The sequence below is a fragment of the Perca fluviatilis genome, chromosome 15 (assembly GCF_010015445.1).
Source record: "Perca fluviatilis chromosome 15, GENO_Pfluv_1.0, whole genome shotgun sequence".
NCBI classification, from domain to species: domain Eukaryota; kingdom Metazoa; phylum Chordata; class Actinopteri; order Perciformes; family Percidae; genus Perca; species Perca fluviatilis.
This window is the reverse complement of record NC_053126.1, coordinates 2783932-2800748: the sequence shown is the minus strand read 5'-3', so window position 1 is coordinate 2800748 and position 16817 is coordinate 2783932. Positions and strand designations below refer to the sequence as shown.

At 40.0% G+C, this 16817-nt stretch overlaps 1 protein-coding gene across 1 annotated transcript; it reads right to left on the bottom strand.

The window, feature by feature from the left end:
* Positions 1–1881: 1881 nt before the first annotated feature.
* Positions 1882–13134, bottom strand: ddx39ab (DEAD (Asp-Glu-Ala-Asp) box polypeptide 39Ab). The gene is made up of 10 exons (XM_039824002.1): positions 13010–13134; positions 11480–11696; positions 10456–10583; positions 8906–9182; positions 7564–7682; positions 7262–7393; positions 5535–5644; positions 5155–5299; positions 4802–4949; positions 1882–2909 (listed from the first exon to the last, which is right to left on the bottom strand). The coding sequence occupies exons 2-10, from the start codon at positions 11685–11687 to the stop codon at positions 2893–2895; spliced, it is 1284 nt and encodes a 427-aa protein (XP_039679936.1). The 5' UTR covers positions 11688–11696; positions 13010–13134; the 3' UTR covers positions 1882–2892.
* Positions 13135–16817: the final 3683 nt, after the last annotated feature.

The window sequence follows — 16817 nt, the reverse complement described above, 5'->3', positions numbered from 1 at the left end:
CCACAGATCCAGGGGCTTGACCCCCTGGGGGTGAAAGCCATTTCTAATGACGGATGATGAAGGCTACAGGAGAAGAGACAGAGTCCAACCTGTTGGGTTGAGGCTTTGCATGCATTAGTAGGGGGTATGTCCAAAGGTTGTTTACCCAGCTGGACTCGTCCCCTGCCTTGCCTTGCCTCGGCGAGAAACTGAGACATTTAGCAAGCACCAGAAGAACAAGCCTGGGATTCTGGCGCCAAGACGTGGACCGCCTGATTCTCTGCAAATTACAACCCTGACTCTGAAGTGGCAGCGAGAGAAAATCCTCCACTCTGTGTTTTTTTTTGCTTTTAAAAATAAAGTTTTTTTTAAACTGCGTGTACCGAGGTAAACATGTCATTTGTGACTTGCGGCGGTTGGAAGAGCTCTCGGTGAACAATCCGGCCTGTAATCCAGCAGCTCGCTGAAAACCAAACGATAACTTGTTCATGTTTGAGGGTTTGTTTTCTGAGAAATGTCTGCAGAAGACCGCGTCGTCCCATGGCCTCACGGTCATGGCCCGAGGCCAATACAAACCTAACAGGAGGACATTTCAGAGAGGGGCTTAAATCTGTATTATTTAATCTTTTCTGTGGCCAAAATCCCTTCACTATGACTGAAGAACCCTTGCAACTTGGGTTCAAGTTCACGCACCTTAGCCTAGATCCAAGACCCTTTATATCACGGAGGGTTACTCATTTGTATCTGTACTGAATACACATTTTAAATGGGTGATTCTGGATTATTTGAAGCACCATTTTATTATTTCAAATTTGTTTTTTTCCCCTCTTGTGCCATAAGATAGTGGCTTAGACATTTGTTTTTAGCTTTCTGTGAAACTACGGTAGGCTTTTATTTGTTTTAGTTGCCTCAAAGCCTCGTTAGGGGATTTTAAACATGTGATTAAAAAGAAAAACACGTTTTGGTAATTGTACACCATCGCTACTGTAGATGCTGTGGTGTTGGTACTGTATGTCTAGTTTTGTTAAAGGACACTTTAGAGCAGCTATGTACAGATGCATCGTTACCTTCTTTGTAGTTCTATCTGCTGTATAAGGGCCAATCCTTTGACCGAGTTATACTGAAGTAGTAAATGTGTAGTTTAGCACTGAACAACGCACGGTTCAGATCCTTTACGAGCAGTAAGTGCCAATTTGAAAGCGTGATTGTATGTCTACAAGTGTACATTAAAACCATGTGTAAAAATGAAGTCATGCTTTCTGAGATTACATATATATATTAAAAAAATAAAAACTTTTGTTCACGTTTGTAACTACTTCTGTTGGAAATGGTTTGCCTAACACATTGGATTTTAGAGTTGGAATGAGTTCACCATTTTGCATTTTTAATAGACATTTTCACTCCTACACTTAGTCTTGTACATTTAACAAAAGTCATGATTTTCCCCATCACCTGGCCGACTGCTCGGCCTCCTGTATTGCTGCTTGTAGCTTTCTCCAGATTCATTGTAGCCCAAAATAACTTACAGAAGGACCCCAAAGCACTTAATATGCAACTAAACTGTTTACTGACTGACTTACTTCAGAGGAAAACATGTACTGGTTACTTAAAATTCATAATTTACACACAATGCAACAACTAAAACCATATGCATCATTATTCATTAAAATGTGATACTGTTGTCATTGGGAACCAGGCAAAACCGCCAAAGGTTTGGAGATCAGATGATTGGCTCTAGAGATATTTGAAAGACATGCTAACAGATTCCTCAATTTAAAGTTAGACGTGTGACTAAATATGGTTTATGCCAATATCCGCATGCTACCATTAAATGCTCACACTTAAGATGTTAATAGCACATGGTTACTTAGCACTAAACTAAACAAAGTACAGTACAAGTTATGGTATTTTGGGATGTAGTTGGGTAAAATATTTTACTCAAAATACAGATACACAGGCATCAGTTACTTCCATTTTACGGTGTGCTAATTTACGGAGACCCCAGGGACATGGGGGGAGAAACCAATCAAAGGCGAGCAAAATGATGCGAATGAGGTACTGCTAAGTGCTAACGTTATGAGGCTAAATTATAATTCAGATTCCCAGCATTAAATCGGTTAACAGTTGCCTTATCTTTAAGTCTGACAATATTTGGTACTCTTTCATTGCTTATTTATGAAGAGGATTATAATTCTAACTGGTACTTAGTTTTTTTTGAGAGCATAAGATAGGTGAAGTATCTTGTGCACACGAGAAAAACTAAAACCCCCCCCCCCATGTCCCTTAAAGGGCTCCGTACCGATGACACACTTCTAATCACAATGCACCACCAGGACTCCACTTGGTGACTTCATTTATTTGAGGCATTCAATTGGAAAGTCAAAGAAAAGAGCTGCCATGTGAGCCAAAATCTACTCAACTGTCACTTACATGACTTTTTAAAAAGACCAATGTTGCAGTGGGGGAAACCAAAAAATAAAAAACACAAATGTCCTAGGCCTCAGATCAAAATAGTTTGAACATAAAAAAAAATAAAAAAGGGCTAAAATTCACTTTTACATGTTCCTCAGAACTACTTTCCTAAACGTTTCCCTGAAGCTCTGCTTGAGATTTAAATGGATGAATTTGGGGGCAGAGACTAGAACAGCCTCACAAGAGACCACGACAGTAAAAATGGCATTTTATAAAAAGTTTTAATTTCATTGAGCAAAGAAAAAACAGTAAAAGACAAATTAAAACTGACCATACCCCCCTGTCACCCCCCCAAAAAACAGACAAAATAAAAAAATTAAAAAAAAATGTTGGGTGAACGTAGGGAACGAGCAGAGCTTTGAAATCAGCAGTGAAATACGTCTACTTCCAAATACAAGACACAAGATCCATGAAGAGGAGACTTCTTCTTTGCTGGAGGACTCATCTGGACTGCTCGACTAAAAAAAAAAAAAAAGGAACAGAGGAGCAGAGAGCCAAGTTGAGTAAAAGATCAGCACGATGAGCAACAGCTGAGCATACCAACTTTTCAACAACAGGTTATAAGTGCAAGGCCGTTTCCATTCGATGAGAGCGCCAGTTACACGGCAGCACCAACTGCTGTCTCTCGTAAAAGTTCATTACAGCGGCTGATTATCTGTGGGGCAATCTTCAGCTGACAACTCACTGTAGAGTAGCGTGTATTGGCAAGAATAGAGCTGGGCAATATATCGATATCCTGATATGAGACCAGATAGCGTCTTAGATTTTGGATATCGTGATATGACATAAGAGTCTTTTCCTGGTTTTAAAGGCTGCATTACAGTAAAGTGATGTCATTTTATGAACTTACCAGACTGTTGTAGCTGTTCTATTATTTTCCTTTTACCCACTTAGTCATTATATCCACATTACTGATGATTATTTATCTAAAATCTCATTGTGTAAATATTTTCGTTGCGGTAACGATAGAGGCATTTGGTCAAAAATATCGTGATATTTGATTTTCTCCATATTGCCCAGCCCTAGTATCAAGATACATGGGTCATGATTCAATATATTGCGATACATTTCAATACGGTGCGTAAGGCGATATTGATTTTTTTTTTTGTAAGTATAATTTTAGAAAAACTAATAAAAAAAAAATCAAAAAGAAGTTTACTTTAGGTAAACAATTCAGTACACAGAAAATCAAACTGCCAGTTTGGGATTGTGGTTCCCAGGTTCTTAGTGAGCTAAAGTAGGCCAAAGGTCAGCCATAGCTACGCTGTTAGCTTCTAGCAAAAAGACAGGCACTGTTAGACACTGCTAGGTGCCTGCTCTGTTGTCTGTTATTTGGAGTGCTGTCAGTAGCGAGAAAAACAAAACCAACCGGTGTTTCCTACACCGTGTTATCCTCCTGCTAGCGTTAGCACCCAGGAGACTGAAACAGGGCAAGTTTTAAACGTGCTTTTAGCCTCTTAACATGTTGGAGAAGTCATTAGAAGTGGCTACCCATGTGAAGGGATTCCTTCTCAGTGAACACAGTGAATCTGACTGCTGTAGATGTGAAAGAAATGCATAAAAGTTGTTCTAATTCAGCTCTGTTTAGTTCTGGTGTTGAGACGGCAAGATGAGTGCTTAGTGACCGTCTAAAAAACCACAACAACCAGTAGACCACTTTAAAACCTGCCCTGTTTCAGCCTCCTGGGTGCTAACGCTAGCAGGAGGATAACAGTGTAGGCAGCACCGATTGGTTTCGTTTTTCTCGCTACTGACAGCACTCCAAATGTACAAACCGCTACGTGTTGAAATCCACCGGAATTTAAATAGCAGTATAGTATGGCTTTACCAGTTTGTGTATTGCGAGCAGAATACAGAGTATTTACATTGATGCACGTATAATAGCACAGTTATCACACAATGTTTAAATATAGCCACGGAGGAACTAAATGTTAGCACTCGCCCTAATGCACACATTTTATTTTTTATTATTTTATGCATTCTGTTACCTGTTGGAAAAGTGTTTTTTTTCACCATGTAATACAGAAATGTTCTTTTCTTAAATCATTAAATAGTTTACCAAAGTTGCCGCTTGGTGTAATGTAACCCTAGTCCTCCAACAAGAGGATTTTGTCTAGACACTTGCACTACGGTCTGTTCAAAAATAATTGTAACTAATCAGGTGTTTGTTTTTTTTTTTTTTAAACTTGCATTGAACCGTGGAGTATGAACCGAACCGTGACTTCTGTGTATCGTGTTTTGATAGTAAAGCGCTTTGAACCCATTAATCCACAGATTACAATCAATCCAACAGGCCTAGCTTCCCTGAAGACATCAAGCTTCACAGGCATTCGGAAATGGAAAGGCTTACTGTAAGAGGAGATGTCGATCTCGTCTGGCAGCTCGGCCACGTTGACTTCAAAACGGTCCTGAACATCGTTCAGAGTCTTGGCGTCGGTCTCGTCTGACACAAAGGTTATAGCCAGGCCTTTGGTTCCAAACCTGCCAGCACGGGCAACCTGACGGGTGCAGAGAAGAGGCCTCGAGTGAGTGAAAATCCCAAAAAATTTAACACTTTACACAATGAGCAACTAAGAAACATGCAGAGGTTACAGCACACCACTTAAGGTATTCAAAAACGTCTTTAAACCAGCTTCCCAGAACGAGAAGAAGAGACATAACGGAAACATTAAAATGGGAAAAACAACTGCAGGTATTTCTCACCCTGTGCAAATAGGTGTCAGAATCTTCTGGCATGTCGTAGTTGAAGACGATATTGACCCGCTCAATGTCCATCCCTCGGCCAAAGAGGTTAGTGGCCACCAGGATCCGCCTTTGGAAGTCCTTAAATTGCTGATAGCGAGACAGCCTGTGGATTAAGAAGGGCAGGAGGGAGAATTATCAACACAGCTGCTGTAGGAATTAGTGAACTGTATCCCCTCTTTGAAGGCAATGATGTGTTGAGTTAACTGATGAGGCCTCATGCTCCATAAACATAGTTAGCATTCAGAGCTCAATAGAGCATATGTTTATGAGAGGAGCTATGTAAGAGGATGGTGTGTGTGTGTGTGTGTGTGTGTGTGTGTGTGCGTGCTAAGTCTCACCTCTCCTCCTGAGCCATTCCCCTGTGGATGGCAATGGCAGGGAAATTTTGTTCCACCAGAAGCTGGGCCAGAGCAATGCAGCGCTGCACTGACTTGACAAAGATCACCACCTAGAGGCAAAGCAAAGGCATTGGAATACAGCTGCTGAGGCCACTTAAAGCTGGGGTCTTCAACGTTTTTAGGCCGACGATCCCTTAGCTGAAGGAGAGAGTAGGGACCCCCCTACTACATACGTATTAAACTGTATACAACATACAATTAATTTGCATTAAAGTGGGCCAGATGGATTAAAAATGATTGGCAGAGTCATTCAACTTTACTGTATGGCCATCATAGTGGCTACCTTACCTATACTTATATTTAGGGATGCAAAATATATAATCTTTTATGGTCATCACGATATCAACTGGTGCAATAAACGCATAGCGAAAGGCTGCGACATATCGCACACAAGTTTTTTTGTGTTAGTTAAAAAGAAAATCAGTAGAAAACTGAACTAACTAATGTATAAACCTGTCACTCTTTAACGTGCCCTTTATGTTCAATTCAATGTTCAATTTGTGCTATAAAATAATGTTGAATATGATTAAATTTTGTTTTAAAATTCAACGAGCAATTTTAGCAGAACACGTGAAAGCAGCAGAACCGATTACACTTTAATGTCTTTATCGCAAGTAATATCGTTAGAGCGATCTTCAACAACGTTAACGCATATTTTCCTCATATCGTGCAGCTATACTTATATTCAATATGTACTTTTCCACAAATGCATCTTTGCCATTAAAATATTGGATTAATATTGTGTGTTTTCAGACAGTGTGTTTGACATTTACATTTTTAAAAAAACATTTTGAAAAGGTCCTCCACCCCCCCCCTCCCCCTAACTCTGAGGACCACCTAGGGGTCACAGAGCTCCTGTTAAATATCTGACCTATAAAAGCACTTGTACTTTGGATTCCTTCAGACCCTGAATGAGGGATTTTAAAATGAACGTGGAATTTATCACAGGGACTCTTATAGCTCTAAACGAATAGTTGACACTTTCTTGCCAAGAGTTAAGCTTGATTTACGGTTGTGCGGAGGCCCTACGTTGAGCTTGGCCTACGTACGTTTATACTTGTGCGTTGGTGTGTGTGCCTCGATCTCTTTAAGAGAATAGCAGGGCCAGTGTGTGTGTGTGAGGGTAGAACGAGTGACTGATCATCTTCGGAGCCAGTAGTGACTTGATTTACGGTTGTGCAAAGGCTCTACGTTGAGCTATCGGCGTAGCCTACGTAAGTGGCCTGAAGTTTATACTTGTGCGTTGATGTTTGCATCGATCTCTTTAAGAGAATAACATGGCCGGCACGTGGGTGATGGTGATTATCTTCGGAGCGAGTAGTGACTCTAGAGTCCTAGTGAGAGAACCAAAGTGTCTCCCCTGTTCTTTCTGACCACAGTGGGAGATCTGGAGCAGGAGAAGTTAACCCTCTCCTTGATTTCATCTCGTTTATGGAGAAGGAGAACCAGGAAAGGAGTCTGAGGGGAAATGCAACGCTACCAAGCTACGGCCAAGCGACGCCTCGAAGTGTAGTCAGTGTCTCCACATACACAGCGTAGATTTTACGCAGAAGCATAAATCACACTTTAGATGGGAAGCTTGATAAAACGAGCAAATATTCAAGTAATACAACGTGCCAAATGCTACTGGGATAGACATGCCCCGTGCAATTACACCATCACTTTACCTGGTTGAACTCCAACACGTCGAGCAGGTCAAAGAGCTTGCGGTTCTTCTCGCTGTCCTTCAGCTTGCAGTAGTACTGCTGCAGGCCGTGGAGTGTCAGTTTGGTCTCGTCGTCCACAAATACTTCCATGGGCTGAACACGAGGAGATGACAGAGAGACAGTTAGGGAAACTTGTTTTGAGCTTCTAGTAACAGTGAATAATGTGTAAAATTAAAAAAGACGTGCAGCAGTTACGATGCACAACTTTCTGATAAAACTGTTCGGGTGAATTTGGAAGTAACAACGCTTCAGCGATCACTTACATCCTGCATGAATTTGCGGCAGACTGGTCGGATCTCTTTGCTCAGCGTGGCGCTGAACATCATGACCTGCTTCTCATGGGGTGTGATCTTGAAGATCTCCTGTACGTCACGCCTCATGTCTGTTACACAAAAGAGAGGTAGAATTAAAAAAAGTATTTAAAAAGGTTCACTGTGTAGGAATCTCTCCATCTAGCGGTGAAATTGTATTTTGCATTCAAACGAATAGTGCTCTATGACAACATGTCTTCCAAATTAGCTTTTTTTGGAGGCAAGGATTCCTTCTCCTGTGGCTCTACATAAGTACGATCCTCCATTATGAACTAAAGTGCAGTGCAAGCTCTCAAATTTGCCGGGGCAGTGACCAGAGCCTCTCACTGGTCTGACAGTGTACCTTTAAAAAAATATATATAAATATTATATAAAATATATTTTTCTTAACTTCTTCCTGCTCCTTTTTGAAAAATAAAAATCCTTATTGGAATCAGATACTAGAATGTTGAAAGATACATTCGTTGGTGCTGGTTTTCTTGCCTGTACTCAAATTAATGTTCTTATTCATATTTTTCCTTCAAAACATGTTCAAAATAAACTAAGTCAGTGTTTCCTCTATGTTGATTTGAGCGTGGCAGCCCCCCACGGTATCAGAAATAGGGCTGCATTGTTAGAGTGCATGTCAGAGAATAGCACGGACACAAGGATAACTAGCCAGTTGAGATTGTGTGTGTGTGCGTCCTTGAGAACTGTAAGTCGTATAACTTCTGTTGTCAGTTCATTTAAGCCTGGTCCTGTATCAGTCTACAGGTCCTGTATCAGTTCACAGGTCCTGTATCAGTCTACAGGTCCTGTATCAGTCTACAGGTCTTGCAAATTTAAATTAACTGGTGATTTTCGTTGTTTGTGTTCTTCTCGAGCTAAATTGCACATGGCTGATGATTCAATATAGTAGCGATTGCTCATGTTTGTATTTGAGGAGCATTATTTAAATGCTTTAGTAGTGACACTGCATTAAGATAATGTAATTAATAGTGGGTTTATCATTATTTGCTACAGAATGCTTGTAGCCTATATGTCAAGATCAAAGTTGGCCTATATAGTAACTCAAAAAATACAGTTCAATCACAAAATATGCCTCATTGTGTGAATAAATATATTAGTTTGTGTTGCAGCAAAGTGTCAGTTGTGTGTGTTCGGGTGTTTTTAGGGAGAGAAAAAAAAAAAATCATAAAGGAAACACTGTACTAAAAAAGGTCGAAGACATACAAATGAATACAGAATTAAGTAGTGTTAGGGGGGGCAGACCGGTGCCCTCCCTGAAGAGGAATAGTCAAACAAAAAAACGCACCTAGCTGCTCCAACATTTTGTCGCACTCATCCAGGACGAAGTGCTTGACGTTCTTCAGATTGAGCGTCTTGTTGCGGATGAGAGCGAGGATGCGGCCGGGGGTTCCGACCACGATATGGGGACAGTTCTTCTTCAGGACTTCCTCGTCCTTCCTGATGACCATGCCCCCAAAGAACACGGCTGCCTTTACCGAGGACATGTACTTGGAGAAACGCTCGTACTCTTTACTGATCTGGAAGGCCAGCTCTCGCGTGTGGCACATGACCAACACAGACACCTGAGGAGTAGACCGACAGAAACACAGATTCAGAGACAGAGCTTCTGGACAACCTAATGTGTCGGTACAGTATCAAGTAGGGACGGGGATCACCAGAGGCCTCACGATACGATATCATCACGATACTTATGTCACAAAGCAATATTAATGCCATTTTAAACATATTGCAATATTCTGCGATATATTGCAATTACCTTTTTTCCCAACTTCAAAAATGTTCCCGAATTTCAAATGATGCCCCCAAAGGAAAACTTCGTCAACATCGGTTTTATCTAAAAAGATACATTTCTCTGTTTGTTTGTCTCACTTAAATTGTATTGCTGCAAAATGGGATTGTCAAGCAGACAAACATATATATAATAAAAGATCGATACTTGGCGTCTGTGTATCGATACAGTATTGCGATACTATGCTGTATCGGTTTTCCCACCACCCTTATTATCAAGCAAACTTTGATTCAGACATGACATATAGACTCTTAATGCAAGCCTCAAGTTTAGAGTAAAAAAAATAAAAAATAAACATCTATACTAGAATAAATTTACTAGATGATGATGATTATTATTATTGGACTACAAATGTAGATATGAAAAGCTCCATGTAACAAATAATGTAGTTATGTGTTATAATTAACAGAAATTCTGACATGATGAAGCAACAGTCATGTACATAACATTACCATTTATAAGATCTAGGTGCTTTTACTAAACCGTTAAACACGAGGATAACCTTTTGGCCAAAACTTTCCATCACTACTTTTCATCAAGACGCCAGTAACTCCAAATGTAGCCTTGAGTGTACCAGATCAAATATCAGGTTGAGACTAGATTTTGGGGGATGTAAACTAATCTCAAACAAATGCTGTATTCTGACGTATGCCAATTCCACGAGCTCCATTTACTCCTTTACATAATCTGATAAACAGCGAGTTTTTCCTTAGTTATTAAAAAAAGGCACACAAGCCATTTTGTGCACCATCTAAGCCTAATGAATGTAAAATCAATGTGAGCAACGTTAAAATTACTAAAATCTAATGGCTGTTGGTCCCCAGTGGACTTCTTCAGCTACATTGTTTTTGTCTTTAAGTTTTATTTATCTTCTCTTTTCCATCGTTTTAGACACATAAGGTAATAATAAAATGGTACAAAATAAAAAATTAAATTTTTACTTGAGGGAGGACCACTAAACCCCCTGCCAAATATGTGCATCTGAGTCTTCCACAATCGTGGGCCAAACACTGCGTAGACCCAGTGTGTTGAACATGCGTACTAACCTGTCCATCAACGGGTTCAATCTGCTGCAGTGTGGCCAGCACAAACACCGCCGTCTTTCCCATTCCAGACTTGGCTTGGCACAGGATGTCCATGCCCAGGATAGCCTGTGGGATGCATTCATGCTGGACTAAAATAAAAAACAAACAAAAAGATTTAAGCCAACGTTATCATTAGAACAGCAATTATTTCAAGCTATTCTACAGAGCGCCCAGACGTGGCAGCCATTTTAGTTTCGTTTAATTTCAGAATTATGGGAAACAAATTCATACAAGGCCATGGAAAAGGTCCTTAAAAATGATAAAATAACCCATATTTAACAAAAAAGTACACACAACCAAACCATTTCAAGGAAAGAACAATGGCGTATAACTCTCTTGCCCCGATACAACCGTAAGATCTCCTGCACACTGGCTGCTGCGTGGCGTGTCCGTTTTTATTTCGCCTCCCATGTTAACAGGTTAGAGCGTGCACGCTGCCTGCGTGACACGCACTTCTCAGTCGTGCACGCTAGAAATAGAACCGATGCCTATTTTTCACACGACACGCCAGCGTGTTGGAAGAGTTTCCAGGCAAAATAGAATACGAAAAGATGTTTATATGTTGTTTAGACACAAATACATTTAATAAATGACATGGAATGATGACGGAAAGTCTAAGTTTTTACATGAATGCAGATATATAAATGTAATTTAAAAAAAAACTAACAATTAGATTTTCACATATTGCACCTTTCAATACAAAAATTAAATATTCTGTAGACTATTTTGCCATCAATACTGCCGAAGTTGTCTTTACTGTAATCAGATCAGAATATATTTATGTTTATGGGAAACCTACATGTGTCCAGACGAGGCTAGCAGCAGCGCCTCCGCGTCAGACACGTTTCTGGTAGGAAAAGACAGCCGCCACGCAACAGAAACGCAGGCAGTGTGAAAGAGGCCCAAGCCCTCCAGGTGTCTAACCTGGTACTATGCCCGCTCACCCATTTCTGTAAATGTACCAAGACAACCAAATGTGCCTCACCTTCAGACGGATGCTCAAAACCGCAATCGATGATTGCGCGGAGCAGCTCCGGTTTGAGCAGAAAGTCTCTGAAGCCAGAGCTGTGGATGGAAACGTAGGAACCCTTGACCTCCTTCTTGCCTGCGGGGACCGCGCTCTCGGGCGCTCCTTGAGGCTCTTCATCTTCTTCATAGTCGAGCAGCTCGTTATCAACATCATTCTCTGCCATTGTCTCTGTCTAAAAAGGAGGGAAAACAGAAAAAAGGTTGGGTTTATGATCTGTTCATTTATCATCTACCGTGGTTTAACACTCTGGTTTTACATGGGAGGCTGTTGTTGACAATCTTCGTGCTAGGTTTGACATTTTAAGTACATTTAGATAACACGTTTGCTCGTCTACATGCTTTAAGATAAATTTGGTTGTGTAAAAATGGGTAGTACTGATGAAACGCGTTGTGAATCAATTCAAATTTTTACACAAACCCGTACATCTTTTTTTCTTTCTAAAAACAGACATATTGTAGATATCTGTTACATACAAATTATATACAAACAAGGCACATTTACACACTTCAAAACAAAGAGCTTCTACCTCAGGTCGAGCATAGAAGCATAAAAAACTAGGAGCACACTTATTAAAATAATGATAAAAAGGAAAAATAAACAAATAAGGACTCTCAGATTAACTTAAATGTCTCAACGAAATATAAATATTAAGGAGTTTCTTGCCTTTAACTAACGTTAGTTTCAGCTCATTCTAACTGTTCATTTAGATTTACGTATGAGATTTTCAGAAAACGTTCTTGTTTAACAAATACGAGACGTACTAGTTCTCATTTTCAGGTTTGATGTTTAGTGTGTTCACCAAAACGAATTTGGTAATTAGCTAATCTCCTGATTCTGCTCCCGTAAACCCATTGTAAACTGAAACGCCATTGAGTGAGCTAGGCTAACGCTAGCCAATTTAGAAAAAAGGTCAATCGGTAACATTAGTCTACAATAGTAGCTCTGTATGTAACGCTAAACAAAAACTGTCCTTTATATATACACGCACACACACACACACGAACTAAACCCTCTTCCTCAAACGTAGACATGGGAGTTTAACCGGTCGGTTAGCTTCTGAGCCGTTCATAACACTGGAAAGCTATTGTGTCGCATATCCATTGCTATCGTGGCAAGCTAACATGCTACACGACAACAACTATGTTGCTAATATTCTGGATTAGCCTACACTATGAACGTAATATAAAGATACATCATGTGCGCGAGTACAAAGAACATATTACACGGAAGATAAAAAGGCTACGCACTTCATAATTCAAAAAAATATGAGAAAGAGTGGCGTGCTGGCGAAGCTAACTAGTGCTAATGCTAAAACACGCTAGCTAGCTATTAGCTCAGCAACGTTAGCGCCCTACAGCAAACAATGAAGGAAGCTAACTCATTCCAGCTACTTTCTAACTTCAGCGCAATAAACTAATCTACACCAGTCAACGTTTCAAAAACACTCTAGTTGTAACAGTGAAGTCGAGATTGGACACTTCTTACCTTGTATGTGTTAGTTGCGCGTTCACTAAAGATCAAAACCGCATGGAGGAGAGGCCGCAGTTGGTTTATACGAGTAACCGGAAGTCCCGCCCCCGATGAAGCGCCCTTGTCATTTTCATTGGTGGATTTGGACGACGACCGGCAAAAGTAGCCAGCGATTGGACAAAATGTGTGCCGCAGTCATACGCAGTATGAAAAAGCGGGATACAGCAAATACACTGTGTATGGAAGCCTAAAAGGGACACGGAGTTAAAAAAAAATAATATCTTATTATATAATATTACGACAGTTTTGGCTAACCTGCACTGGCTCGCAGTGTCTTTTAGGATTGATTTTAAAGTTCTAAACAAGTAATTTCAGAAAACATTCATTCAGAAAATCCACTGGGGAAGTTGGTACATCTGTAAGTTAAAATTGTAAGTTATTCACTTGCAGTTTCTCCCCTTTATTAAATAAGCGTGCACAATAAAAATGATGTGCATAAGATTACACTAAAGAAATAAAATAATTAGGATTAACAGTAAAGTCTAAATAAAATCATTCCATTTGAGGATTTCTCTTCAGCTCTGAAGGACAAAGCTTTCATATTTTATAAAATCTGGGACCCGCAGGCTGCTTGGACTACATGGGCATATGCTTCAATTTGCATCAGAAATTGTAACTCTGTTTTCCTTTCTGAAGATCTATCTGTGGGAACCAACCTTGAACCAGTCCTCCTTTCCTCTGGAGCCTCGTTCTTATCTTTCTACTCCCACGTCATCAAAGTGGATGGAGCTATTATATGAAGAAAAAAAAACTTTTGAACGTCGTGAACGGAGCCCTGCGTCGTGTCACTTTGTTCTCCGAGATCTCGTAACTATAGTCCAGCCATTTTATGAAAAAAAAAAGATAGGCAAAATTGCAACAGAAGCAAACTCAACTGATGTTGTATCCTCAATATGTCCTGAGTAAGGAAAAAAAGCCCCGAGGAATCCCATTAGGGCACAAACTCAAGGCCCGCGGCCCAAATCCATCCCGTTGCAGATTTAGCTACCATTTAACTGCAATTACCTGACATTCAAAGCAGAATACGGCAGATTTGCCGACTCTGAGACTAAGAAATTCCCCCAGAAGAAGCAGAGAGAGTTTTCATATTCAGGCTGAGAAACAGGTTGTTGTTAAAAAAAATGTAATCATTGTTTTTCTTGATTTCCTAAATTCTAGGATGGCTATAGGAACTCTTTTGATGACTTTTGTAGGGCTTCATGTCAACAAAAATGTGACAAAAAGCGTAAAAAAATGTGGGAAAAAGCAACAAATTTACAAAAAAGGTGACAAATGTCTGAGAAACCACCAAAAAGACTGAACAAAAACAACAAAAATGAGGAAAAAAACTACCAAAATGTTTTAAAAAAGTGAGAAAAGCACATCAATAACCTCTCCATGTCTGGCCCTCGGTGGGATTCTCTTTTTCCAGTGTGGCCCTCTGGGAAAATGAGTTTGACACCCCTGCATTAGGGGAAAGTTTCGAAAGACCCAAATATAGCCTATTCATATTCATTCTTTTTCTCACGTGGATAGGGTAAACATTTTAACCTTTAGATATCACCATGAAAATGACTGAGTTGATTACTTACAAGACAAACAAAAAATGTATTACAAGTTTTTTTAATTGTTTGTTAACATGGGCTAACGGTGCATAATCTAATTATGTATGTGCTAATTTGCATAAATACCACAACAGATGTAAACACTGGGTATAGCCAGGTGAAAATGTCTTGTTGAATCTTGTTGACATATAACAGTAAAATACTTAACGTTAAGGTCTGAATGGAGCCCATTTAGGCTACCCATGAGCATTAATACAGCGAGGAAGAAGTACTTTAAACCAGCCTTTATTAATTATATACTGTATATAGGCTATATTTGTTTTGTTTTTTGAAAACCTTCCCCTAATGGGATTCTTCGGGGCTTTTTTCCCCTACTCAGGACATAAATGAGGATACAACATCAGTCGAGTTTGCTTCTGTTGCAATTTGGCCTTGTTGACCCACATTTTGGCTTAAAATGACTAGACTACTAGGGTTGGGCATCGTTTGGATTTTAACAATCCTGATTCTTCCTTTTGATTCCGGTTCTTATCAATTCTCGAGTCCGATTCTTTGAGGAGTGGAGTTGAAACGGCTCACATGCCTATTTTCACAAATAAGAGGAACGTTTTATTTTGATTCAATGGTGGGTTTCAACGTATCCAATTCAAAGTCCTCCTGTTTACATTCAAGGCCATCCATAAAGACTCAGAAACACTGATTCATTCCCCCATTTCAAATTGCAACTCAAAACACATCTGTTTAAAATTGCCTATTCCACTTGATGTCAGCTGCTCTGCCTCTTTCTGTTGTTTCTATTGTTGTTTTTATTCTTTATTTTTATTTATATTTTTTTGCTGCTTTTAAATGTCTTATGTATCCCTGTACGGTGTCCTTAAGTGCAGAGAAAGGCGTCTGTAAATAAAATGTATGTACGTACGTACGTACGTACGTACGTACGTACGTATGTATGTATGTATGTATGTATGTATGTATGTATGTACGTACGTACGTACGTACGTACGTATGTATGTATGTATGTATGTACGTATGTATGTATGTAAAATAAAGCCAGACTAGAGCGCCGTTTACTGTGCTCCACGGCTGCAACGAAACAAGCGCCTGGTTGCTTGGGGAAACCAAAAAATAGAGAAACGATTCCACTAGATGCCCAATCCTACTCGTAACTGCTTTCAGAATCAACACACATTGGTCAAGGCTGTCGTTACCCGATCTGTGCTGCCTGCACGAGCCATCATGCGCATGCGCAAGATGTTAGGCCGGTTACACACATAGACAGTATATAAGGTTACACACTGGCTGCGTGGCGTGTCCGTTTTAATTTGGGCTCCCATGGTTACAGGTTAGAGCATGCACACTGCCTGCGTGACACGCACGTCTCAGGCGCGGCTCGAGCCTCGCCGAAAACGCGTGCATGCTAGAAATAGGACCAGCGCCTATTTTTCACGCGACACGCCAGCATGTTGGAAGCGTTTCCAGGCAAAATAGAATAGGAAAATATGTTAATATGTCATTTAGACACTTATACATATTAATAAATGACATGTTGATGTTTGAAAATCTCGAGGTTTTGATATAAATATAACAAAAAAAAATTAGATTTTCTAATATTGCACCTGTCAATCCAGAAGGAAATATTCTGGCGCCTATTTTGTCTTTACTGTAATCAGATCAGTAGGCTTATATATTTATGTTTATGGGAAACATCCATGTGTCCAGACAAGGCTAGCAGCAGCAGCAGCGCAGCGTCAGACAAGTTTCTGGTGTGTAAAGACGTAGAAAAATCCACGCAGCTGACACGCAACAGAAACGCCACGCTCACGCCACACAGCCAGTGTGTAACTGGCCTTAGCGCATACAAGGATTTATGACACTGCACGATCTGTTCCACATTTCCGGTCGTAGTTGTAGCGGTCTGCCGTTAGCCTCCACCGGGAAGCTAACGTTAGTTTAGTTAACAGTTAATTTGGCTAACCGCTAGCTGAGACAGCATGTAATAACTTTAAAAGTAAAAATAAAACCTGAAAAAAAACATTAAAATATATAACAGTTGTTACGTCAGTTCTAATAAGAGTCACATCAAACCTGTAGTTTATTGACATGCTTTTATTTAAGAGATAATTAAAATATCTTTGACTGTATTATTGCATGTCTTATAAAGTCTTTCTCAGTTACAGTTTGGTCGACAGAAAGCCCTAAAAACGTTTGGCAAATAAAAG